The sequence below is a fragment of the Danio rerio genome, chromosome 8 (assembly GCF_049306965.1).
Source record: "Danio rerio strain Tuebingen ecotype United States chromosome 8, GRCz12tu, whole genome shotgun sequence".
Lineage (NCBI taxonomy): Eukaryota > Metazoa > Chordata > Actinopteri > Cypriniformes > Danionidae > Danio > Danio rerio.
The window spans coordinates 62,648,223-62,674,820 of record NC_133183.1 but is presented as its reverse complement, the minus strand read 5'-3'; the positions used below and the strand labels follow the sequence as shown (position 1 = coordinate 62,674,820).

The window sequence follows — 26,598 nt, the reverse complement described above, 5'->3', positions numbered from 1 at the left end:
AATATAAACACAGCCATTTATCATTATAACTTTCACACACACTTGTACTGCCATCTTTATGGGGACTTTCTATTACAGACTCTATATTTTATCCCCATACCCGAAATCTATCCCTAAACGCAATGTTTTTATATTCAAAACACTCCATTCTGTGTGGTTTATGAGCCCTTTTCCGCTTAAAGATCAAAAGATGTCCCAGTAAAGTCTAAATTTACTGGTATTGCTATCCTTGCGGGGACATTTGGACCACACGATGTAAGTAATGCAAGGTACACAGAGACAAACGCATTTTTAATTTCCTTATTTTTCATGATTGTCACTTTATAAAAGTGTTGTTATGTTACCAAAACATTAACAAGCATCATATTTGGCTGCTTTATTTTTTTATTTTGGCACCAGGAAAGGGAAGCTTGCTTTAGTGTGCTGAATGTAAAAAATAAACAAATTATAAAAGCATCAAATGCATTAATTTAAAATATACCTGCAATATAATACAATATAGGGCAGCATGGTGGCGCAGTGGGTAGCACGATCGCCTTACAGCAGTTCGAGCCCCAGCTGGGTTAGTTGGCATTTCTGTGTGGAGTTTGCATGTTCTCCCTGTGCTGGCGTGGGTTTCCTCCGGGTGCTCCGGTTTCCACCACAAGTCAAAAAATGTGATATAAGTGAATTGGAAAAGCTAAATTTACAATAGTTTTGTGTGTGAATGAGTGTGTATGGATGCTTCCCAGTGATGGGTTGCAGCTGGAAGGGCATCCGCTGCTTAAAACATATGCTGGATAAGTTTGCGGTTCACTCCACTGTGGCAACCCCAGATTAATAAAGGGACTAAGCCGAAAAACAAATGAATGAATGAATTACAGTGTTGCCAGATTGGAAATGTCAAAGGATCGTACCAGAACCTCAGGAAAATTATCGTACACGAGTCAAACAAATGAATGACTTAAGCACGACCACGTACGGCAGGAATGTTAATTCATGAGAGAGAGCCATTCTCCACATTGGTTGGCTAAGAAAATGTAACGTAAGATTTGGGACGTGTCTAACTCTACGTTCTTCTGACAGACAGTAGATCAAAGATGCAGCAAGATCAATAAGTAGGAGCCCTAAGATTACAACGAAATTCATTTTAAATGTCATAAAATTCTAAAATTATCGTACATTATAGGATTTTTTTTATTATTGATTGTACATTGTACAGAGGTTGAAGTTATCATACAAATACGATAATTATCATACATCTGGCAACCCTGATGAATAATATAATATAATATAATATAATATAATATAATATAATATAAATAAAAGACCATAAGTACACTTAAATATGTTAATTTCATTGTCTTAAAATGCATTTAAAACCAGCAAGGAATAATTGATAACGGGCCATTGAATTATTAGATCTTGATATAAAATAATCATTAAACAGTCAGAGTTTAATTACATTTTAATGGTTTTATCATGCTTTAAAGAAGTGCATTTTGATGTGTTAAGTAACATTTTAACAACTAATATCTTTAAGATTTTACAATTTAAAACAGATTTTTAATCATTTTTATATTAATATTATTATTATTATGTTTTATATATTATAATATTTTTAATAATTTATTAATAATGATAAATCAATAACATTATATATATATATATATATATATATATATATATATATATATATATATATATATATATATATATATATATATATAAAAGCATTACATTCAGTTTAAGTATAATTTTTTAAAGTACATTATTTCTTTTTCTAGTATTACTTTTCCAATAAGCTTGCTAAAGTGTATTTCTTTTTCTACTCTCTCAGTATTGTTTGTCAAGTAGCCAGCATTTAATTACATATAATTAAAGAAAATTGAGGACGGAGTTACTGGAGGAAAGCAATGTTACCATCATACATGCAGGAATGTATCATATACAATCATACAATGCGCCATTTATTGCTTAAACACTACGAACACAATGATATATTCTGTGTTTATTTATTAAATTATCTATTGAATGTATGTCTTTGACGTGTAAATATGTTACATTTCACTTCCTGTTTTTATTTTTATCTGTTTAGACTGAACATTGGCATACAAAACATTTCAGTGTCATACACAAACGCGTTTTCAGTGTTTGATTAACAGCTTCATTACAGGGCTTTGCTTATGTGGTATGTCGACTATTTTCTTTTTTTCCTTTACAAAACCTGCTGCGGTATAAAATCATACGTTGGAATGAAATGTGATTGACAGGCGAGGAGGGCCAATCCGCATTCTCAAGGTCAACCGTGATTGGTTAGAATGACGCTTGGTAGGGTGGTTCTTCGAAGACAGCTAATGGCGTGCTGATACATACTAGCCTTGTGAGGGCGGGGGAAGGGCAGAGTCTATTTATATGGGGGAAGTGTCTACTCCCAGCCAGTTGAAGAAAGGAAAAGGTTCGCTGCTTTCTCAAATCCAAATCACTCGAGCTAAAATGAGGGAAATCGTGCATCTTCAAGCTGGACAATGCGGAAACCAGATTGGAGCCAAGGTTGGTGTTCATTTAGTACAAATCTGCAGTTGTTGGTTTATTGTGTATTTACATAATGGGAGGTTTATATCAATCAACAATCTACATTTTATTTGAGTTAATTGTAAAAATGAATGCTAAATTAAATTAATTTTGTTTTCAATGTGCTGTATTGTTCGCAGTACAATACGACCCGCCTAAAAATGAGATTCTGAAGTCGTTTGAATGAAATCTAGGTCATCCATGTACTTTCCCATTTGATGTTTATTTTATTCAATTGTAAAACGATTGATATATTTTGTAAAACGACGAAATTTAGCAGTCGTCCGATGGATGTGTAATTTTTGTGCCAGCTGGTCATGCTCACCGGCGTCTGTCTGGAACTTCCCTTTGTCAGATTCACTGCAGTGCGGCAAAAAGGAAGTAGACGTTTAAGCGCGTTTTAAATGCGCCCAAAAACCGGCTTTTGGACTACAATAGTAGTACACAATAAATCGTATGAAACCCAAAACCAAATCTGCTGATTTTGATATCTATGGAATTTTTAGAGATATTTTCGCATCAGCAAATCGATTAGGTTGAAACGCACCGGAAATGGATTTCAGCCAACCGGCGTTCATGGCGCGCGCGCGAATTTTAGGCGGGAGGAGTTTAAAGAAAACGAATTGTTTACGACGTCGACCAGATGTAACCGATATAAATCGTTAATAAAAGCATAATGTGGACACATTTTCTTCATAAAATGTAATGTACGATGCTTATACTTAGTGGTGATAAGAAGTGCGTTTGAGAACATTGTTGTTTTTGTAACATCAAGTATGTTATCATTTGAAAAGCAGTTAAATGACTATAATGTCAGTCCATATGATTTTTTTTGTCTGCTTACTTGATTTTACATTTAATGGTTGTCTGTTTTTTGACACTAATACATATATACTTTTTCATTAGTTCTGGGAGGTGATCAGTGACGAGCATGGTATTGATCCCACTGGAACATATCATGGAGACAGCGACCTTCAACTCGACAGAATCAATGTCTATTACAACGAGGCATCAGGTGCAACAGCTTGACATTTTATGATGTTTCACAAATGATATTATAATTTTCTTTTATTGTTTGCTAAGGCAAACCATTTTAACCCTGTATTTGTAATCTTTTAGGAGGTAAATATGTGCCCCGTGCTGTGTTGGTGGATCTGGAGCCTGGTACTATGGACTCTGTGAGGTCCGGACCCTTCGGTCAGGTTTTCAGACCAGATAACTTTGTTTTTGGTGGGTTTTCATTTTAAATAACTAATTGATTTATTTATTGTACAAATTTGAAAATTAAGAATTTTCATTCATTTGGACCAGGTCAGAGTGGTGCTGGAAACAACTGGGCTAAAGGCCACTACACAGAGGGAGCAGAGCTGGTGGACTCTGTCCTGGATGTGGTTCGCAAAGAGGCAGAGAGCTGCGATTGCCTGCAGGGCTTCCAGCTCACCCACTCCCTGGGTGGAGGAACGGGCTCTGGTATGGGCACCCTCCTCATTAGCAAGATCCGTGAGGAGTATCCCGACCGCATCATGAACACCTTCAGCGTGGTGCCCTCACCCAAAGTGTCTGACACTGTGGTGGAGCCCTACAACGCCACATTGTCGGTTCACCAGCTGGTTGAAAACACAGACGAGACCTACTGCATTGACAACGAGGCTCTTTATGACATCTGCTTCCGCACACTCAAACTCACCACACCGTCATACGGTGATCTCAACCATCTCGTATCTGCCACCATGAGTGGTGTGACCACCTGCCTCAGGTTCCCCGGCCAGCTCAATGCCGATCTCCGCAAACTGGCCGTCAACATGGTGCCCTTCCCCCGTCTCCACTTCTTCATGCCCGGCTTCGCTCCTCTGACCAGCAGGGGGAGCCAGCAGTACCGCTCTCTAACCGTACCCGAGCTCACACAGCAGATGTTTGATGCTAAAAACATGATGGCTGCGTGCGACCCGCGTCACGGCCGCTACCTCACAGTCGCCGCCATCTTCCGTGGCCGCATGTCTATGAAGGAGGTCGACGAGCAGATGCTCAATGTTCAAAACAAGAACAGCAGCTACTTTGTGGAATGGATCCCAAATAACGTCAAGACCGCCGTTTGCGACATCCCGCCTCGTGGTCTGAAAATGGCCGCCACCTTCATCGGAAACAGCACTGCCATCCAGGAGCTCTTCAAGCGCATCTCCGAGCAGTTCACGGCTATGTTCAGGCGCAAGGCTTTCCTGCATTGGTACACAGGCGAAGGTATGGATGAGATGGAGTTCACCGAGGCAGAGAGCAACATGAACGACCTGGTGTCTGAGTACCAGCAGTACCAGGACGCCACCGCCGAGGAGGAGGGCGAGTTTGAGGAGGAGGGAGAGGAAGAGCTGGCTTAAATCGCATTAATATACGTGTCGTTTTCCAGGCTGTATCATTTTGCTCATGTAAAAGGAAAATAAACCTTCCAAAGTCCTGTTTTTTTGTTCTATTCCTCCTCATGTTTGTACAGATGTCAATAAAAGGCTTTTTCTTCTGTTAAAACGTCTTTCTCTTTCATTGCTTTAAGAATTTGATCATGTGAATTAACCCATCCTCATTCTTCACTGGTCACATACACTGACAGATCCTTGTTAAACCTGTTGGGATTGCCTCTAGACATCAAACTGATCTTGTGCCAGAAGTATATTTGCATTACCAGTCATAAGATTCAACAGTCCCATTATAGAACTTTCCAATGCATTAGAATGGTAGAACACGATGTGTGCAAGTAAACGATGTGCGAAACTTCAATTTTGTGAATACATTTTGAAGTTGGAAGGGAATAAATGGATTACTGGTAGTTAAGTCAATATTGTACTTTTATTGGTACTTAAACATTAATATCATTTAAAAATTAAACATGGTTATAAATGCTAATAAAACTGTTAATCAACTAGTGATGCATTGCATTTCATACATTATGTATCATAGTTAAACATTTAATAATTAAGCATCATTAAAACACAACATTAAGAGAAATTTGTAACCAATTTCCTTGACCATTTCTCAAAGTATCTTATATTCCAAAGGGGGACAGAACGTTCACTTTTACAGTAAACTTGATTAAATAAACAGATCTATAACATAACGAGAGACCGGTATGTATATATATATATAAATATATATACATATGAGCAATTCCAGCGTTCAGGATGTGACATTTACAATAAAAACTTGAAACGTAAATTCACATAGAAAGCATATGTTAATATTATATTAACACTTGTTTATATTTTCCAGAACAACTGACTACAGAGTTCAGGAACCAAAAAAATATCAATTTGTAAACATGTTTTGTACTTTTAACGTAGAAAATACAATGCGGGTTTACAGAATACAACATACTTTGTAGAAATTCTGTGAATTAAACTGCACAACCCAAAAGAAACAATGATAATCAAAAGGGTATGAGTTGGCTCTCTATAAAACAAAAATTACTAGTTTTATTTTGTATTTTCACATTTATTAGAAAAAAGTGTCGTTTTGGATGTGAAATTGATACTTGTGTGACTAGTAAATCAAATAAAATAGTTTGAAAACACTGACAGATTCATTTTTGAGTATTTCAAAAGTACTGTAAAATACTTGCTTATAAAAGAAAACCTGAAAACGGTTTCCGTATTTTGTTAAAAACCAAATTTTTTTCATAGGAAAGTTGACATTTGCACAGAATTGCTCATATATATATATATATATATATATATATATATATATATATATATATATATATATATATATATATATATATATATATATATATATCATATATAACCTAACTATAGTAAAAACCAGATAATGTAGTAATTTATTGTGTTAAATATACTATTTAAAGTCATTATAGTAAATAATTACTACATCAATAAATGAATAAGGACATATTCGGGGAATTTTAGACTTAATACATTTTAAACCAAGTTGTAAGGCAATCAGAAACTCGACATATCACTGTTTACTAAAAAGATCAAATGTTGTAAATCATTTTACCACATTATAAAGCACACTGAACACACTTTTCACATTAGCAGCTCTTTGAAGATATCAGTTCACAACAGTTCTGTCAATAGTCTGGCATATACATCAACAAAGTATAACTGCTATGCCAAACTAAATACTAACATGAGACTGGTTTACTTGTAAAGTATCCTACAGTTAATAAATTCACTGCAGAATATACTAAACTAACATTTTACACTATACTGTGGTATTATTTCCTGTAGTATTAAACTATGCACAGATATTGATAGCATTGCAATTAGCCTATTAACAATGGAAGGTTTACAATTCATAGCATTTATCAATCAGCAGTAATTCTTAATTTTTAATCAATCTTACCACATTTATGTTGATAGTCGTGAGTGTCCTTACTATATATTGTCAGCAGGTGGCGCTGTTGACTAGGTTTTTCTTCTTGTCCATATGAAATAGGATAAGATGCCAACACACAGCAGGAGCAGAGACCAGCAACACACCTTTACCACATGGTCTTCAAGATTCTGCTTTTCTCCAAAGCGAGAGATAAAACCTGACTGAGAAAAACACACAAAGTCAGAAATAAAACGACCCAGTTTTCACTCAGGAAACTGTTTTTAAAAATCTGTAGAGTATTTGTATTAGTCCTCCATATGAGGGCGCTATCGGTTAATCGATTGAGAATTGAACGAAAATAATCAAATGTTCGCTTTTGTAAGATATTTTTCCTTACCCGCCAATTGTAAGAACCATACATGTTTTAAACTCTTACTAACTGGTTAAAACGTCGAATTAAAACGATATGATAACAAATAGTTTGAAAAATCTAACAGCACTTGACTTACTGGCTTTGTACAGCTGAAATCAATCAACTGGAGCAGATGATGACACCGGAAGCTGCGCACAATAAATTTCAAAATGGCGCGCTCATTCTTACGGTTGTTGCTATCAGATACGTTTGCGGCTGACAATTGTTTACTATATATTTTTTAATTAAATTACCCATTGATTGTATTTTATTACCATCTACCACAACCCCAAACGTCACGCTAATGTAAAAACAGTAGTTGTACCGAGTATTAATGTTATTTATTAAATTACCCATTAAATTGTATTTTTTTACATCTAGCCCTACTCCAACCCCAAACTCAACCGTCATAGTAATGTAAAAATGTTAATTATTGTCAGTGTCACAAAAATAATGCTTTACTTATTTGCGTATCCACAGCTGTGTCCTATCTAGACTACCCATTCCTTACGCTAAAAACAAAGTGGATTAAAGATGTTGTTGTGTACTCCTAAATTATATTTAATTAAGAGATATGAATGTGTCTGCAGAACATGATAAAATGTCTCATGCCACGAAGAGTAAACATAACCATTCTGATTATCAGTTATGACAATTTCAATAAACAAAACAACAATAGAAAATTGTAATGGTTTTATTGCTTAAAATGGAAATTGTGTTGATTTTAGTGGAAACTGTAATGGCCTTGATTGTAATTTTCATAAACCGCCATGGTGACACCAATAAATCCTAATGGAATATATCCCAAAACACAGAAGAAGTTGTTAAATTGTAGTGAATTTGATGGTTAAATTTAGATTTTTGTAATGGTATTTATTTATAATAAAAACAAATTACAATCTTCTGTGATGGTTTATAATGGGGTTTTTTCAGCATTGCACATCTTAGAGGAATGACTTGAACAATACAGCTGTTCTGCACAGTTTTAATCTATGTCAATTTAAGTGGGCCAACTAATAAATATGTATAACAGATAATAATCAATTAAATAGATATAGTTGTAACTTATAGAAAAAATAAGTTTGGATCATTTGTTATAATTTGTATGTATTGTTTATTATGTTATATAAATGACTTTAAACAAATGAAAACTCTAAAATTAAAGTTACCTTTTCCATTCAGCAATATTAAGCAACGTTAATTTATTACGCCACATTATTTCACATTTTCTTCATAATTCTGGGGGAAAATCCACTTGTTATAGTCTAATTATTCTTTGTGTGTGTGTGTGCATTTCTAATTCTGCATTAAACTGAAATTATTCCACCATATCATGCAAGTCCAGATTCACTGACACCTCCAGTATTTTTGCAACAGCTGCCTCAGCTAAGCAAACATCTGCTGACAGCGATGAATCATCATAATGACTCAGAATGGAACCAAATGCTTAAATCACCATGAAACTGACAATTACCATACTTTTATGCAGTATTGCATCAATTATTATAAACGTTCTATTCATGCAAATCAGTATTTGTGTGCCAAATTCATATGTTCTCATAATCTTGAATCCAAATAACTTCATCAGCATCTCTTGTAACATTAATATGCAAGTCAAAACTCTAATCATATATTTGGTCACTATAAAGAACCCAAAACCCTTCAGTGGTTCAGCTGTAAACATACAAAGCTCCAAAAACACTTTTGTGCATCAAAAAATCTGTAAATATGAGTTTGTTTGCCTGTCAGGGAGTCAGACACAACAGAGGAGTATTTTGAGAACCGTGCGGGTGTTCTTCTCCGCCATTAGCTTACGCTGGTTACGCTGCAATGCATTCCGGGATACCTGTGCTTTGTAAGTTCGCACAAGTCACCTCTCGAAGCTTACTTGGCAAAAGGGGCGGAGCAAGTACACATCCGGGAATTTATTTGTACTTGGCAAGATGTGAACATCACGGTTGAGGTTGGGGAAAAAGGAGTGAGGACTCAAATGCAAAAAAATGGCCATTTATTAATAGTAAAAGTAAAATAAACAGCAAAATAAACTACCCCAAGGGGGAAAACAATAATGAAATAAGTAAATAAACAAACAAACAAACAAGACTGGGCAGGCTGGCAGGGATCAGGACGGGAACACTCAGGACAACGCAACATATGATGACGAACTGGCACAAGACAGCAGACATGAGGAGAATATAAGCAGAAGTAAATGAACACACAAACAGATGAACATAATTAACTAATAATGGGTTAACAAGGAGGGTGGGACAAGACAATAGACGGTAGAGCACGTGACAGAGACAGCACAAGCCATGTGCTTACATAAAGGCAAGGCAAGGCAAGTTTATTTATATAGCACATTTCATACAAAGTGGCAAATAAAAGTGCTTTACATAAACAAGAATAAAAGAAACAAGTAAAATAAAAATAAAAACAAATAATAAAAATGCGTAAAAACAAAACAAAACATAAAAACAGGTAAAATGTGATATAAAAGAATGAAGAAGAAGAGAAAAACATGATAGTGCAATCTGTCGGACGCAGCACAGTGCTCATACAGTAAAGGCGCAGCTAAACAGACGTGTTTTCAGTCTTGATTTGAATGTGCCTAATGTTGGAGCACATCTGATTATTTGTGGAAGCTGATTCCAGCAGCGAGGGGCATAGTGGCTAAAAGCCGATTCACCCTGCTTTGACTGAACTCTTGGAACTTCTAGTTTATATGATCCTAAAGATCTGAGTGATCTGTTAGTTCTGTATTCAGTGAGCATATCTGTAATGTATTTAGGTCCTAGGCCATTTAGTGATTTATAGACCAGTAATAATACTTTAAAATCTATTCTGAATGTAACTGGCAGCCAGTGTAGAGACCTGAGGACAGGTGTGATGTGCTCTGATTTCCTGGTTCTGGTTAGAATTCTGGCTGCAGCGTTCTGGATGAGCTGCAACTGTCTGACTGTCTTTTTAGGAAGACCAGTGAGGAGTCCATTACAGTAATCCACCCTGCTGCTGATAAAAGCATGAACAAGTTTCTCTAAATCTTCACTAGAAACAAAGCATCTGATTCTTGCTATGTTTTTGAGATGATAGTATGCTGATTTACTGACTGCTTTGACATGACTATTGAAACTCAGATCTGACTCCAGAGTCACACCAAGATTCTTGACCTTATTTTTTGTCGTTTGACCTTTAGTGCCAAGGTACGCATTTACCTTGAGAACCTCATCTTTGTTTCCAAACACAATCATTTCAGTTTTCTCTTTGTTTAACTGAAGAAAGTTTTGGCACATCCAATTGCTCATTTCATCAATGCATTGGCAGAGGGTGTCAATGGGGCTGTAGTCATTAGGCAGTAAGGCTAGGTAGATCTGAGTGTCATCAGCATAGCTGTGGTAGGAGATTTGGTTTCCCTCTTGTTAGTAAAGCTATATTCCAGAAAGTTTGTAGAATCGATGCTGATCTTCAAGCCATGTTGTTTGAGCACTGTGCTGATAGGCTCAAGTTAAAATTAGGGTATAAGACATAAAAGCAAGAGTGCGAAGAGCGGAGCAGTGGGCAAAGACGTCCGAATAGTAGCAAAGCAGGAAGTAGAAACAGGACAAGAAGACGCAGCCAATGAAAGAACTCATTAACCACATGTTCAAATGACAACACAAGCACCACGTGCTAAACACAACACCATCAGAAGACTGAACGCAAGACACGAGCACACGATGGATGAAAACACTCACTGTGCACTCACACACGCAACTGCATGTTCCATCCCAGCGACGACCGAAACCAACTGGACTGAGACGCTGGGAATGAAACACCACGCTGCAGACAAACGTGAACACCTGGACGGGAGATTGCAAATACGCAAAGACCTCACACGCTCGCATCACGCGGGGACACGCACGATCCAACCGCGTTCACAAAGGGCGCTCATACAGAGACGCACACACAATGGCTGTTTCTCAATATGCGTTCTTCAGCGGTCTTGCGTCCTCGTGTTCTCGTGAAACGTCATCATCAGCTGCCTAAGTTCAGTTCCAATACTCAAGACCGCAAGTACGGAGGACGCGTGAAACTTCCCGGATGTGATCTTGATATCGAGGACGCACCGATGCAGACTTGAGCACCGAACTCGCTCTGGAAGTCCCAGAAGTCATTGCGAGGTGGGAAGCGCAGCATTTTATCTAGATTTATTATTAAAGTTCCGAGATATAACTTATTTACCTCAGGAGTTTCCCTAAATGAGATGGTGAAAGTAAACATTAACATGGACATCTTAATGTAGGAATAAACACAATAAGGGTGTGAAATTCATATTAAAATCTGTTTTATTTATATAGTGCAGAGTGTATTTATAATGTTTTTATGCGAAGTATATATTTTGAAAAAGGGAAAAACAATATATCATTGTATGAATGCTGTAATGTTTAAATAATTTACCATTAAAAACGCGTGAAGGTCATGTGACCATCAGGAAGAATGCAGCATCTCATTTCTCAAAGGACGCGTTCTCTGCCCTCGTGGTCCCCCGAGTTCGTTCTTCTGACGACACCTGGCAAGACCGCTCTCCACAAGAACGCAAGTCCGTTCTTTGCGTTCTTGGAATTGAGAAACAGCCCATGACAAAACAAGTGCTCGACCCAAGAAAACCCGAGCCGAGCACAACAGGACAGGACAAGACAGGGCTAGTGTCCGGACTCTGCGACCAAAACAAGAATTTACACAGTAACAGTAGTTCAGCGATGGCTGATGACGTTTTTACGAGGACACAAGAACGCAAGTACAGGCAAGAACGCATATTGAGAAACAGCCCTGATCTGAGAATTTAACTGAGAACAAACAGGAAGTGCATTTAAAGATTTAAATTTTAGATTACAAGGGCAAACTATTATTTTGTCTCAATGACCAGCACACATGAATCGTTCAGCACAAAACTAGCAATGTGAGCGAACAAAATCAATATGGTTAGTTTGGATTTCATACGTATTTAAAAACGAACAGACTGAAACTAACATCTAAAAAACTGTATTTCAGCTGATCTTCAGTGCCACTCACCCATCCTCCTTTGTCCCGGATCTCGGGGCAGATGACCCTCTCCACGTAGCTGCCCACACACTCCTGTATCTGCGGCGTGATGTCCTCCATGCCCCTGTCCTGGCAGTGCAGAGCCAGCTGACCAGCCAGAACGAACACCGACAGCACGGCGCTCCAGGCCAGATCCCTGCGCCTCGTGGGAGCGAAGTGTTCGTCCAGGATGGAGAGCAGCGTGGGGCAGGCCGTGTGCTCCGTCACGTCCTGGAAAACTCTCGGCCAGCGGCGAAAGAAGATCGGGAAGCGGATCAGCAGCTCGTCTCCAGCGTGGCGCAGGGCAGCGGAAGCACGGGAAGGTGCCGGACACAACGGGACGCCTAGTTTGGACACAAGGATATTTTAGCAAACGAAAACTAAAGGCAACATTGAGCACGATAACAATGAAGATAAAAAAATCGTTCACAGTCTACATGGAAACCAAATCCGCTGATTTTAATACAATTTTAATAAGACAATACTCTGATTGAGAGTCTACGATGTAAACAGAGATTTTTGATGACCTTAATACGACAGAAGTCATAATAGAACTAAACAGAAATGGAGAAAAGAACGATGTAGTGACCAGTGTTTCCCAAAACCCGTAGTTTCTCTATCGCAGATCCATGGCTTGAACCACGTTAGTTATGCTGTAAAGCGCCCATAATGATGCTCTAAACGGGGTGGAGGAACTACTTCTTTAGAGAAAAACCCATAACTTCTTTGTGCAAATTATATTGCTTTACACGCACACGCATTTAAAATAAATTTAAAAACATGCACTCGCTTTCCATATTAACTGAAATATATGTAAATGCCACATATGGTTTGCTTTACTAATATTATTGAGAAGTTGAACATTACATATTCTATTCTAAATCGCTTACAAAAGCTAACACATATTCTAATATCATATATAAATACATAAATAATGAGGCTATTTATTATGAAATAAAATATAATATTATTATTTATTAGTAATGAAAAAAAACACACTTTAATAGTAATATTAATGATTATTGTGATGATGAGGATGATAATAATAATAATAATAATAATTATTATTATTATTATTATCAATAATTTTAATTATTATTATTATTATGTAGGTAATTGTTTATTTATTTATTTATTTTTTTTAAGTCTACTTTTACAATTTAACACATTTAAACCACTGCAGAAATGTTCTACCCAGCAGGCCCATGTCATATACAGTACAGATACTTAATAAATAACCCATTATAAGTTATAAGAATTAACGTCAGCTTTTTGTTTTCACAAACTTTGGCGACGTCACATAAATTAGTAAACACCACTTTTAAATAATACGTCACCTATAGCTTTCATTATGAGGCTGTGTTCAAAATGTTTTCAAAGTGCACTGTGAAGGGAGCACGATTGTAAATATGAAGATCGTTAAAACTGAACTGTAAAAATAGTTTGGAAGCAAATTACAAAGAGAGATGACCTTAATGCTTTTTCATTTTTAATAACTCCAACTTTGAATGTTAGGATGTTCTTAATGAATAGGGCACAGGGGGGGATAAGTGGCAATAGAACACAGCCAGAAACTATGTTTCTAACTACAGCTCCAGAGGTGTAGTTGCCAGTGCTCAAGTTTGCGACGCAGTTTGTGAATGTACGTTGTAGCTACTGATTTAGGAAACGGCAAATTAACAAACTATGTTTGTAACGCTGAAACTTGCGACCTTAGTTGGCTAACCATGATTTTGGGCAACGCACCCCTGTATAGTTAAACATTATTTCCAGTTGTGAATTGCTTTATGGGATGTTGTTCTCTACTCTGTCCACTTTTGATGAAAATTCAAGTCTATACTGTAAAAAATATCCCTAAATGATCAGTTTTCCGTATTTTTATGATTCATGTTTTTATTTTTGCCACTTTATTTCTACTTATGAATTACATTATAGCATCTTGATCTTTCTTCCAACAACTTTTAACCATGAAAAGTTGGAAAAAGTGACTTTTATTGACGTGTAATAGTGTGCAGTGCTATATTGTTTGGGTTGGTGTTGTACATTACACTACAAACACCTTGTAATAAACTGCAGCACATTTTCTCTTATTTTCTACACTCATTTCTCTAGATATTATTTTTTATACATTATATTATCTCCAACTACTAAAATGTTAGTAAAAGTCACTTTGTTAAACGACAGAGTTGAATTTTCTACATCAACAGAGAACAGAGCAGAGATCAACATCCCATAATGCAACTCACAACCACAAATAAACCCAAAAACACTATTAATTAGCAGATATTTTTTTACAGCGTAACGCAAATTTTAAAATAATACAACAAAACTATAACCTGGTTTGGCTGTCACGTAGCTGATGTAGTCGTACGCCATCAGAAAAGCTTCACGCACTAGTGGATCTGGACTGTTCAGGCCTCGACCAATCACAGCGTCGTCTGACCGTCCCATCAGCTCAGATACACACAGGTCAAACTTTAAATGTCCGAATGTTGTGTTTAGGTCTCCATCCATGCCATTGTCATCTATATAAGCTGCGTGTTCTGATTATCCAGATCTATGAAAAGAAAACTCAAGATCAGTTTTCAGAGTTTCATTCATTCATTTTCCTTCAACTTAGTCCCTTATTTATCAGTGGTCACCACAGCGGAATGAACCACCAACTCTTCCAGCATATGTTTTACGCAGCGGATGCTCTTCCAGCCATCCCAGTACTTGGAAAATAATAATAATAATAATAATAATAATAATAATAATAAAAATAAAATAAATAAAATAAAATACTCAAATTTTAATTCACATCTTCTATGTTTAGTATTTAAATATTTGTTTTCAAAATATATATTTATTAATTCTTAAAAAAATAATAGAAATAATGTTGGATATTATTTTTTTTTTGCATTTATTTATTTATTTACAAAATGTTTGTTATTTGAAAAAACAGCCCAAAAAAAAACGAATTTTAAATAATTAAAGAAATTAACTACACAATGGCAAACATTTAAGCCCCCCCCAAAAAATAAATAAAAAAATACAGTCCCTCCAGGATTTTGGAGATATTTTGTTAATATATTTCCAAACTAAAATGATTTTGTTACAGCTTTTCTCAAAACTTATGTTAATGGTTGCTTAAATTCTTGTGTTGTGCAATGAAAATTACTAAAACATTTGTTTTTTTTTTGTATCTCAAGAACCTTTGGCATCTTGGAGGGTCTGAAAAATAATAAATAAATTCTTAAAAACAGAAAATATGTAAAGAACACGTTCAAACCCTGCATTTTCAATATTATAGTTATTATGGTTGTAAATTGAAAATTATCATGAAATATGAAATAATCTGACCTGAAAATCACTTCCCCCCAAACAATTAATCAAAAATCATTTATTTACATCACTACAACAATACATTTAAAATTGTTTAGAAAATAAAATGTCATGCATTGTACATGAAAAATCTTAATAAAAAATATATTATATTACATTATATTACATTATATTATATTATATTATATTATATTATATTATATTATATTATATTATATTATATTATTATAATAATAAGGAACTTTTCTTAAAAAAAGAAATTACATTTTCAAAACCAACATGAATACTATAAACATGGCATATATAAATTAAAGTAGATTTTTCCTTGTTTTTCTAGTTGAAATTCTTGTTGTCACCTTTCTAGAAGCAGCTGCAACATTCAAAGAAATAAAACAAGTTAACATGACAAGATTATCATCATAATGTAAATGTCCAGATTGTAGAACATGATCATCAACCAAAGCAAATCTGAAGTTCACACACGCCAAAATGAAAGGCCCGTTGACTTACCCTTTTCTCACAGACGTGAATCATGCCATGACCAAACAACTGGGATCATTTAACAGCTGACAGAAGTGCAACATACAACTGGAGATTCTCAAGAGGGAACCGATCACATGTGCATGCTGTCGTTGATTATATTTCCTTCTGTTGTCTGTAACAGATCCAGTGCATGAACAGTTATCCAATGACACTAAGACTCTTCATGGGTACAGCTATAAATACTCCACACGCAGTAACACTCGGACAAGAGGCGCTCATAACCTTTCTGTGCCTATACAGTGTGTGTTTGTTTATAACGTATGCTTTCAGAGTAATTTCAGGCTATTCTGCATTGTAATAGAGTAGTATATTTTGGAGGGGTGAAAAAAAGATTTTATGGCTTTTAATTTGGAAGTTCTTTCTCAAAAAGTGCTTTCATTACAAACAGGCAGAGTTTTAAATGGAACATAAAACATCAACAATGGAGGATTTTTTTAAATATATATGGAGCTTGTGGTATAAAAAAGTCCAAGAAAAATAAACAAAAAAGTTCCAGAAAATTAGGATAAAGGATTAAGCGCAGATTTGCGAGAGCGGTGATCTGAGTGAACATGCAATACCTCTCCCTGACATTAGATGGCGCTTAATGAAAAACAGAAATACTCCAGCCGCACGTTAGATTAGCATTTTCATTTCTGTTTTAGCTCCTCCACTACAAAACACAAACACCTACTCAAATGCTTGCGGAAAAATTATTTAAATAAAAAAAAAATCTTTAAATCGATATATACATATCTGTCAGATACACACCCACCGTTATTTTACTTTAGTGAAATGTTTAAATATCGAGGAAAATATCAGTATATAGGTCAGATACACACCCACCGATATCTGACTTTGGTAAAATGATTATTTTTTGGGGGAAAATATCTGTAAATCAATATATCTGTTAGATACACACCCACCGATATCTGATTTTGTTAAAATGCTTAAATAACTGGGGAAATATCAGTAAATTGCTATTTTGGTCAGATACACACCTACTGATACCTGATTTTGGTAAAATGATTAAATATTGGCGGAAATATCTGTAAATCGATATATCGGTCAAATACACACCCACTGATATCCGACTATGGTAAAATGCTTAAATATCGGAGGAAATATCTGTAAATCGATATATCGGTTAGAGACACAACCACTGATACCTGATTTTGGTAAAATGCTTAAATATCAGGAAAATATCTGTAAATTGATATATCTGTCAGATACACACCAACCTATATCTGATTTTAGTAGAATGCTTAAATATTAGGAAAAATATGTGTAAATCAATATATCGGTCAGATACACACCCACCGATATCTGATTTTTGGAAAATGCTTAAATATCCTGGGAAAAAGTCTGTAAATATATAAATATTGGTCAGATACACACCCAACGATATCTGATTTTGGGAAAATGCTTAAATATCAGGGAAAATATCTGTAAATTGATATATCTGTCAGATACACACCAACCGATATCTGATTTTGGGGAAATGCTTAAATATCGAGGGAAATATCTGTAAATTGATATATCTGTCAGATACACACCCACCGATATCTGATTTTGGTAAATTGCTTAAACATCCTGGAAAATATCTGTAAATATACAAATATTGGTATGATACACACCCAGCGATATCTGATTTTGCTAAAATGCTTAAATAACTGGGGAAATATCACTAAATTTATATTTTGGTCAGATACACACCTACTGATATCTGATTTTGGTGAAATGATTAAAAATTGGTGGAAAAAGCTGTAAATCGATATATCTGTCAGATACACACCCACCGATACTTGATTTTGGTGAAATGCTTAAATATTACGAAAAATATCTGTAAATTGATATATCTGTCAGATACACACCCACCGATATCTGATTTTAGTAGAATGCTTAAATATCGGGAAAAATATTTGTAAATCAATATATCGGTCAGATACACACCCACCGATATCTGACTGCGGTAAAATGCTTAAATATCGGGGGAAATATCTGTAAATCGGTGTATAGGTCAGATATACACACTCACCAATATCTGATTTTGGTAAAATGCTTAAATATCAAGGAAAATATCTGTAAATATATAAATATCTGTACGATACACACAAACACAGTGACATCTGATTTTGGGAAAATGCTTAAATATCAAGGAAAATATCTGTAAATCAATATATATCTGTCAGATACACACCAACCGATATCTGAGTTTTGACATGCTTAAATATCAAGGAAAATATCAGGCTTTGTTCATGTACCCTGCTTAAATTACAGTAAAACATGAGTTGGTGGCACTGATGCCAAGGACGAAATGGTCTAGCCGAGTACACAGGAATTGCAAATCAAATCTAATTCGATAGAGATTTTCCTTTCACTTAATTTAATTTCATGGCTTGTGAGTTTAACATGCAAACTTTGTTTGGTGGAGGAGGCTAAAAAGGAATGGAAACGCTTACGTGGTAGTAATTCATGAATTCTTGATGGTGCCAGTGAATTGACTAATGACAAATGACCTCCACAGTCACCAGCAGATGAGAAATCTGCAAGAACACCTGTAGATGGTATCATGTCAATATGGACCAAAGACTATGAGAAATGTTTCCAGCACCTGCTGAATGCCATGAAGAAGCAATGTTGACAAGATCAAGATAAACCAGTGGGTGTTAGTCACACAAATAAATTCATTATATACCAAAATTACTGTATGAAAGTAGCATTAAAAACATTTCAAGCTTGAGATGCTTCACATATCCACTAAAAATCACACTGACAGACATGTGCATGGTGTGTGATTGGCTGATTTTTTAAAACCCATACTAAACTCGACACTAGGGGGCGTTGTCATACTTATAAATCAACTGTACATACAATGACCAGCAAAACCAGTCCAAACTCTTCTCTCTCTCTCTCTCTCTCTCTCTCTCTCAGTAATAACAACATCTATGGGCTGCTGCCATGTGTGCAAATGATTCGCTGACTGCATTTTAAACTGTGATAATTAATGAATAATTAATATTCAGAATATGTACATCACCCACTGAGCTTTTCGAGCATTTACCAGCGTCAGTTTGCGAATGATTTTAAGACTAAACCTAATGCTTCCAATAGTATTATACCACTGTATAATTCATTACGAAATACTGTGGTGATATATGTTATTTTTATTCAATACTGTGAATAAAGCAACTTTATATGAGATTTACGTAATATCTACTTGTGTATTCAAGGTCTGGTTTTGGTTTTCAAATTAAAATTCAATGCATTGCACACTGTTTTGAAGAGTCCTTACTGGTCGGTGTTAATTAAAACGAGTATCCCCCCGTGTTTGAATGACTGACCTTGATTTGCATGCAGTTTTGGTTTATTTGCATGTAGTTTTTAAATGGACTTTGACGGGAGCGCGGGAAATCGCGCGCGCGCGGGAAGAAGAAGTGATAAAGCGCGGGAGATTGAGAGCCGTCGTCAGATTCTTCAGCGGTACACTTGAAAACAGTGTGAATAATCAATGATTGTTTTCCCATTTCGGAGCCCGTGTGGTTTATGTGTGATTTTAAAAGGCTTTTAATTTCCGCTCAGATGTGTTGGTGTGTGTGTGTTTTTTTTTTTTGTGCGCGGCCGCGGGCTCGTGTGTCATGGAGGATTTTTTAATAGGAGCTCATTTCCTGGAGCAGCTCAGATACAGATCAAAGCCTCAAAGCTCTCAGTGCTAAGTGTGGGACAGTCTGGGAGGTGCAACCTTGCTCCCCAAAGCTATTGTCTCATCAACTTTCACTCATATTGGTCCCATATCCCTCATTGTTTTACCTCATCTCTGCTCCAAACAGGATAATTCAGTTTGGAGACTCCATGACACAACCATAATGGCATGCCCGTACTTTATTAGATCAACTCTGGCTCCGGCCACATGACTTTTCCCCTTTTACAGATGTCTTTAAACACTTTAACGCTTTATATTCCGATTTTGATGTTTAAATACAAATGATTGTTACATTAATACACGATCAATCTAATTACTAGAGTAGAGTTGTTTCTTTTTTCGACACATGTTTTGCTAGCATTTTACAAACTTTTAGATTTTTTGGAAAACCATACTCATCAAATGTCCCTGTTTCCACCTGGATTTGTTGTGTTCAAATGCTTCTCGTGCTTACCGATGTAAATAAAAGAGAAGGTCTGTTTATTGTCGACTGTTAGACTTATTTATGTCACTGCTTGTGATCACTTGTGTCCAGATTTTGTTTCTATTGGAAATCTGTGCACATGCATTTTAAACACTATGCAGTATGTAAGTGCAGCATGCAGTATGTAATATTTGTGCTGGATTGAGCTTTCTTTTAGCATATTTACAACCAATGTCTGTGTTTAAAGAATTGCAACAGTAAGGAATCGATCCTCTTCCATTGATTGATTGATTCCTAACTACACTGTAAAAAAAAAAAAAAAAAAAAAAAAAAAAAAATATATATATATATATATATATATATATATACACACACACACACACACACACACACACACACACATATATATATATATATATATATAGTAAAAAGTCATGTTTTATGTTACTTTAACTTATTATAAAAAGTTAATCAGGTTTCAACTTTAACTTTTTGTTAAGTTAAACAAATTTTATCTTGATTATTAAGTCAGATTAATTGATGCAAGTTTAAATGAGTTAATTTGGTTAATTTGCTTAAAAATGTAATGTTCTGCTTCCACCAGCCGCTGCGTGAATAAATCACGATATTCACGAGTAAATAGACGCATGAACATTTTAAGATTATTTGCTTCATTCACACGTCTAATTCACCTCCCAATAGATGCGGGTTCGAGTCAAGGACGGGGCTTCAGTCTGCCAGGTGACTCTAGTTTCGTTTAAATATAGCTAGCATTGATTTTATTGAGAGAGTAGCTGTGTTTATGTGCTTTAGGAAGGCTGAAAAGCCGCGTATATTCGTTTGGCGCCGTGTCTGAGTCCACTAGATCCTTTCAGAGGTGCACCAGGTCTGTGAGTTCATCAACTTCTCCAGAAACTACACCTGGATGATGGAAGCTCTCAGGGGAGCTTCAGACTGAGCCCAGCCCAGTTTGATGAGCTGTTGTCCGGTGTCAGCAGGAGGATTTCCTCTTGGGACACCACAGGCTATACGTCAAAATCACAGCCCTGCAAGAGAAAGCTCCTGATTGTTTAACGTGGCGCGAATGTCCACTGAAGTTCAGATTTGTCCAACTTGAGCAATTCAACTCGTGCCTCGTCATTCGCATCGCAGGGAAAATCAAAAAGCTGAAGAATCACATGTACATCAGTATTCACAGACTTTGGCGTGACTAGTCAGGATAGAGGGAAAGATGAATGCAGCAATGTACAGAGACAACCTGATTGAAGACCTGCTTCAGAGTGCTCTTGACCTCAGACTGGGGCAACGGTTCATCTTCCAGCAGGACAATGACCCAAAGCACACCACCAGAATATCAATGGAGCGGCTTCACAACGACTCAGTGAATGTCCTTGAGTGGCCCGGCCAGAGCCCTGACCTAAATCCTATTGAGCATCACAGGAGAGATCTGAAAATGGCTTTACACCATTGCTTCCCATCCAACCTGATAGAGCTTAAGAGGAACTGCAAAGAGGAACGGGCAACAATTCCCAAAGACAGGTGCGCCAAGCTTGTGCCATCATATTCAGAAAGACATGAGGCTGTAATCGCTGCCAAATGTGCATCAGCAAAGTATTGAGCAAAGGCTAAGAATACTGATGTTATTTTTTTATAAATTTGCAACAATATCAAAAACCCTTTCTTCACAATGTCATTATGGGGGATTGTGTGTAGAATGTTGAGGATAGAAATGATTTTAATCCATTATAGAATAAGGCTGTAACATAAACAAATGTGGAAAAAGTGAGGCGCTGTCAATACTTTCCAGATGCCCTGTATATTATACAAATAAATTGTGAGAAATGGCCCTTCAAATAAAGCCACACAAAGTCTAGTCTGGAATTTGGTAGACTTACAACTCAAGCACAATGACAGAAAAGCCCATAAAAGCATTGCTGAAGACATGGGTGCTAAAGAATAGTCTACCCTGCTATAGAAGTCGAAAATTGACGGATTGTTAGTTTCCCTGTAAGTGAACGCCCTGCAGAAACCATCTGAAGAACTCAATAGGCAATTCTGCAAACTCTACAGACGGCAGAAGACCTTGTTCATTACTTTCAGAAGAACGGTGAGTAAGATTGGTGCTCATGAAAAGGCAACATGTTGAAATCCACCGCTGCCAAAAAAAATAATTGAAGCACATCTCATGTTTGTCCAAAACCACCTGGTTGTTCACAGCGCTTCTGAAAAAAATAAAAATGCTTAGTAGACTGTGTTGAAAAGTTGAAATGTTTCGCAGAAGTGCACAGCGGCCCTGACTGAGGCATGAATGAACACTTTCTCATTGAAGGAACAATTAATTATGAGTCCAGAAACAAACAAAACACGCTTCTGTGGTGCATTCGATTAATGTGTCGGTGCTCTGTGGATAAGGGATTCTTAAATGTATACAAAATTAAAAAATCATCAGTCTAGGACACTTGAAAAGTGCCCCTGATGAGGGCAAGTTTGCCAAAATACGTAGATGCCCAAGAGTGGTGTTTGTAAAATAATAGCCATGTCATCATGTCATACTTATCGAGTGCCTTGGGATGATGATTTTTTTGTATGCAGTGTAAAAAATGCTGGGTTCCACACAGTTCATTATTTATTATACATCAATTAGGTTACCTTAATAACCTTAAATAAGCTGAATATGTCTGTGAATCTTTAAATATGAGCAGTTTAAGCCCATGCAATCCCACGGCAATTCATAACTTTTTGATTTAGTGGCTAATTCGTATGAATTCATACGATCTAATTCGTACTATTTAGGTGCCGAATTAGCCACTAAACTGACAAAATGTAAAGTGCTTACGTTTCCTCGTGAGATCAGGCTGGTTTAAGCTGTGTTTTTTTTACTTGTTAAGGTCTCTCACTTGGTCACAATCATAATTGAGGGTCTAAAACATTGAAAACCTTGCAAAAAAAGTTTTCAAAAAGATTAAGCTCCCAAAAATGTAAATAATAAGCTGAAAATATCCCTGAGTCATGAAATATGAGCGGTTTATGATTTATTATTTTACATGTTAGGGGTCTCTCACTTGGTCACCATCATATTTGAGGGACTAAAAGACTGAAAGCTGTCTCAAAAAAAGTTGTCAAAAGAGAACAAGCTCTCAAAAATTAATGAGCTGAAAACATCCATGACTCAAGAAATATAAGCATGCTGTGATGTTTTTCATATGTTGGAGTCTCTCACTTGATCACGATCATATTTGAGGGTCTAAAATATTGAAAACCCTGCAACAAAAAGAGATTAAGCTGCCAAAACGCAAATAATAAGATAAACATATCCATGACCCTTTAATTATGAGCTGTTTAAGCTGTGCTTTTTACATTTTGGGGTCTCTCACATGGTCATGATTACATTTGAGGTTCTAAAATACATTGCAAAAAATGAGCAAATAAGCTCCCAAAATGTAAGTAATAAGCTGAAAACATCTATGAATCATGAAATATGAGCAGTTTATGATATGCATTTTACATGTGTGGGGTCTCTAATTTGGTCACGATCATATTTGAGGATCTAAAATATTGAAAACTTTGCAAAAAAGAAAGATTAAGCTCACAAAATGTAAACAATAAGATGAAAACATCGATGAATCATGAAATATGAGCAGTTTTAGATATTGTTTTTACATGTTGGAGTCTCTCACTTGGTTTTAATCATATTTGAGGGTCTAAAACATTGAAAACCTTGCAAAAAAAAGTTATCAAAGAGAATAAGCTCCCAAAATGTAAATAATAAACTGAAAATAGCCATGAATTATGAAATATGAGCAGATTAAGATGTGTTATTTTACATGTTGGAGTCTCTCACTTGGTCACAGTCATATTTGAGGGCCTAAAATACTGAAAACCTTGTCAAAAAAGACATTAAGCTCCAAAACGCAAATAATATAATAAAAAAATGTCCATAAATCATGAATTGAGCAGTTTATGATATTGTTTTTACATGTTGGAGTCTCTCACTTGGTCACAATCATATTTGAGGCTCCAAAAGACTGAAAACCTTGCAAAAAAAAGTTATCAAAGAGATTAAGCTCCCAAAATGTAAATAATCAGCTGAAAATGTCCAGGAATCATGAAATATGAGCAGTTTATGATATGCATTTTACATGTGTGGGGTCTCTAATTTGGTCACGATCATATTTTAGGATCTAAAATATTGAAAACTTTGCAAAAAAGAAAGATTAAGCTCACAAAATGTAAACAATAAGATGAAAACATCGATGAATCATGAAATATAAGCAGTTTTAGATATTGTTTTTACATGTTAGAGTCTCTCACTTGGTTTAAATCATATTTGAGGGTCTAAAACATTGAAAACCTTGCAAAAAAAAGTTATCAAAGAGAATAAGCTCCCAAAACGTAAATAATAAACTGAAAATATCTATGAATCATGAAATATGAGCAGTTTAAGATGTTGTTTTTTACATGTTGGGGTCTCTAATTTGGTCACGATCATATTTGAAGATCTAAAATACTGAAAAACTTGCAAAAGAAGAGATTAAGCTCCCGGAAAACCAATAATAGGATGAAAATATCCATGAATTATGAAATATGAGCAGTTTTAAATAATTTGTTTACATGTAACGGGTCTTTCACTCGGTCACTATCACATTTGAGGGTCCAAAAGACTGAAAACCTTGCAAAAAAAAAAAGTTATCAAAGAGATCAAGCTCCCAAAATGTAAATAATCAGCTGAAAATGTCCAGGAATCATGAAATATGAGCAGTTTATGATGTTTATACATGTTGGGGTCTCTAATTTGGTTACGATCATATTTGAGGGCCTAAAATACTGAAAACCTTGTCAAAAAAGACATTAAGCTCCAAAAACGCAAATAATAAAATAAAATAAAATGTCCATAAATCATGAATTGAGCAGTTTATGATATTGTTTTTACATGTTGGAGTCTCTCACTTGGTCACGATCATATTTGAGGCTCCAAAAGACTGAAAACCTTGCAAAAAAAGGTTATCAAAGAGATTAAGCTCCCAAAATGTAAATAATAAACTGAAAATATCCATGAATCGTGAAATATGAGCGGATTAAGGTGTGTTATTTTACATGTTGGAGTCTCTCACTTGGTCACCATCATATTTGAGGGCCTAAAATATTGAAAACCTTGTCAAAAAAGACAGTTTAAGCTCCAAAAATGCAAATAATAAACTGAAAATATCCATGAATCATGAAATGAGCAGTTTAAGATATTGTTTTTTACATGTTGGAGTCTCTCACTTGGTCTTAATCATATTTGATGGTCTAAAATATTCAAAACCCTGCAAAAAATAAAGCTCCCAAAATGTAAATAATCAGCTGAAAATATCCAGGAATCCTGAAATATGAGCAGTTTATGATATGCTTTTATATGTTAGGGTCTCTCATTTGGTCACAATCATATTTGAGGGTCCAAAAGACTGGAAACCTTGTAAAAAAAGACAGTTTAAGCTCCAAAAACGCAAATAATAAAAAAAAATGTCTGTGAATCATGAAATATGAGCAGTTTATGATTATTGTTTTACTTGTCAGAGTCTCTCACATGGTCACGATCATATTTGATGGTCTAAAACATTAAAAAAACCTTGCCAAAAAAGGTTATCAAAGAGATTAAGCTCCCAAAACGTAAATAATAAACTGAAAATATCCATGAATCATGAAATATGAGCAGATTAAGATGTGTTATTTTACATGTTGGATTCTCTCACTTGGTCACAGTCATATTTGAGGGCCTAAAATATTGAAAACCTTGTCAAAAAAGACAGTTTAAGCTCCAAAAACGCAAATAATAAACTGAAAATATCCAGGAATCATGAAATATGAGCAGTTTATGATATGCTTTTACAAGTTAGGGTCTCTAATTTGGTCACGATCATTTGAGGGTCTAAAAAATTAAAAACCCTGCAAAAAAAAAAAATTATCAAAGAGAATAAGCTCCCAAAATGTAAATAATCAACTGAAAATATCCATGAATCGTGAAATATGAGCAGATTAAGATGTGTTATTTTACATGTTGGAGTCTCTCACTTTGTCAGTCATATTTGAGGGCCTAAAATATTGAAAACCCTCCAAAAAATTAAGCTCACAAAATGTAAATAATCAGCTGAAAATATCCAGGAATCATGAAATATGAGCAGATTATGATATGCTTTTATATGTTGGGGTCTCTAATTTGGTCACAATCATATTTTAGGTGTCTAAAAATTGAAAACCTGGCAAAAAAGAGAGATTAAGCTCCAAAAAAACTCGAATAATAAA

General features: G+C 35.6%; 3 protein-coding genes across 13 annotated transcripts in view; 1 reads left to right on the top strand and 2 right to left on the bottom strand.

The window, feature by feature from the left end:
• Positions 1 to 7,090, bottom strand: part of adgrd2 (adhesion G protein-coupled receptor D2) — a 118,974-nt gene extending 111,884 nt beyond the window's left edge. For 3 of the 5 annotated variants that reach the window (XM_073911283.1, XM_073911277.1, XM_073911281.1), the window contains exon 1: positions 6,901 to 7,090. The gene's annotated coding sequence lies outside the window, so the exon portion shown is untranslated. The remainder of the gene's footprint in view (positions 1 to 6,900) is intronic. The other 2 variants (XM_073911284.1, XM_073911282.1) reach the window with 1 other exon arrangement.
• Positions 2,391 to 5,070, top strand: tubb2b (tubulin, beta 2b). The gene is made up of 4 exons (NM_001037410.2): positions 2,391 to 2,532; positions 3,460 to 3,568; positions 3,673 to 3,783; positions 3,865 to 5,070. Exons 1-4 carry the CDS (start codon positions 2,395 to 2,397, stop codon positions 4,923 to 4,925), a joined length of 1,419 nt encoding a protein of 472 aa, NP_001032487.2. The 5' UTR covers positions 2,391 to 2,394; the 3' UTR covers positions 4,926 to 5,070.
• bcl2l16 (BCL2 like 16) overlaps positions 6,498 to 26,598 on the bottom strand; it is a 58,802-nt gene continuing 38,701 nt past the window's right edge. For 3 of the 7 annotated variants that reach the window (XM_073909061.1, XM_021478172.3, XM_073909060.1), the window contains 4 exons: positions 16,178 to 16,322; positions 14,680 to 14,900; positions 12,335 to 12,687; positions 6,498 to 7,094 (listed from right to left, as the gene is read on the bottom strand). In XM_073909061.1, coding sequence (XP_073765162.1) covers positions 6,963 to 7,094; positions 12,335 to 12,687; positions 14,680 to 14,857 — 663 coding nt within the window. In that variant the 5' untranslated portion in view covers positions 14,858 to 14,900; positions 16,178 to 16,322 and the 3' untranslated portion in view covers positions 6,498 to 6,962. Of the gene's footprint in view, positions 7,095 to 12,334; positions 12,688 to 14,679; positions 14,901 to 16,177; positions 16,323 to 18,651; positions 18,804 to 26,598 lie in introns of those variants that run through there. The other 4 variants (XM_073909063.1, XM_073909062.1, XM_021478173.3 and 1 more) reach the window with 4 other exon arrangements.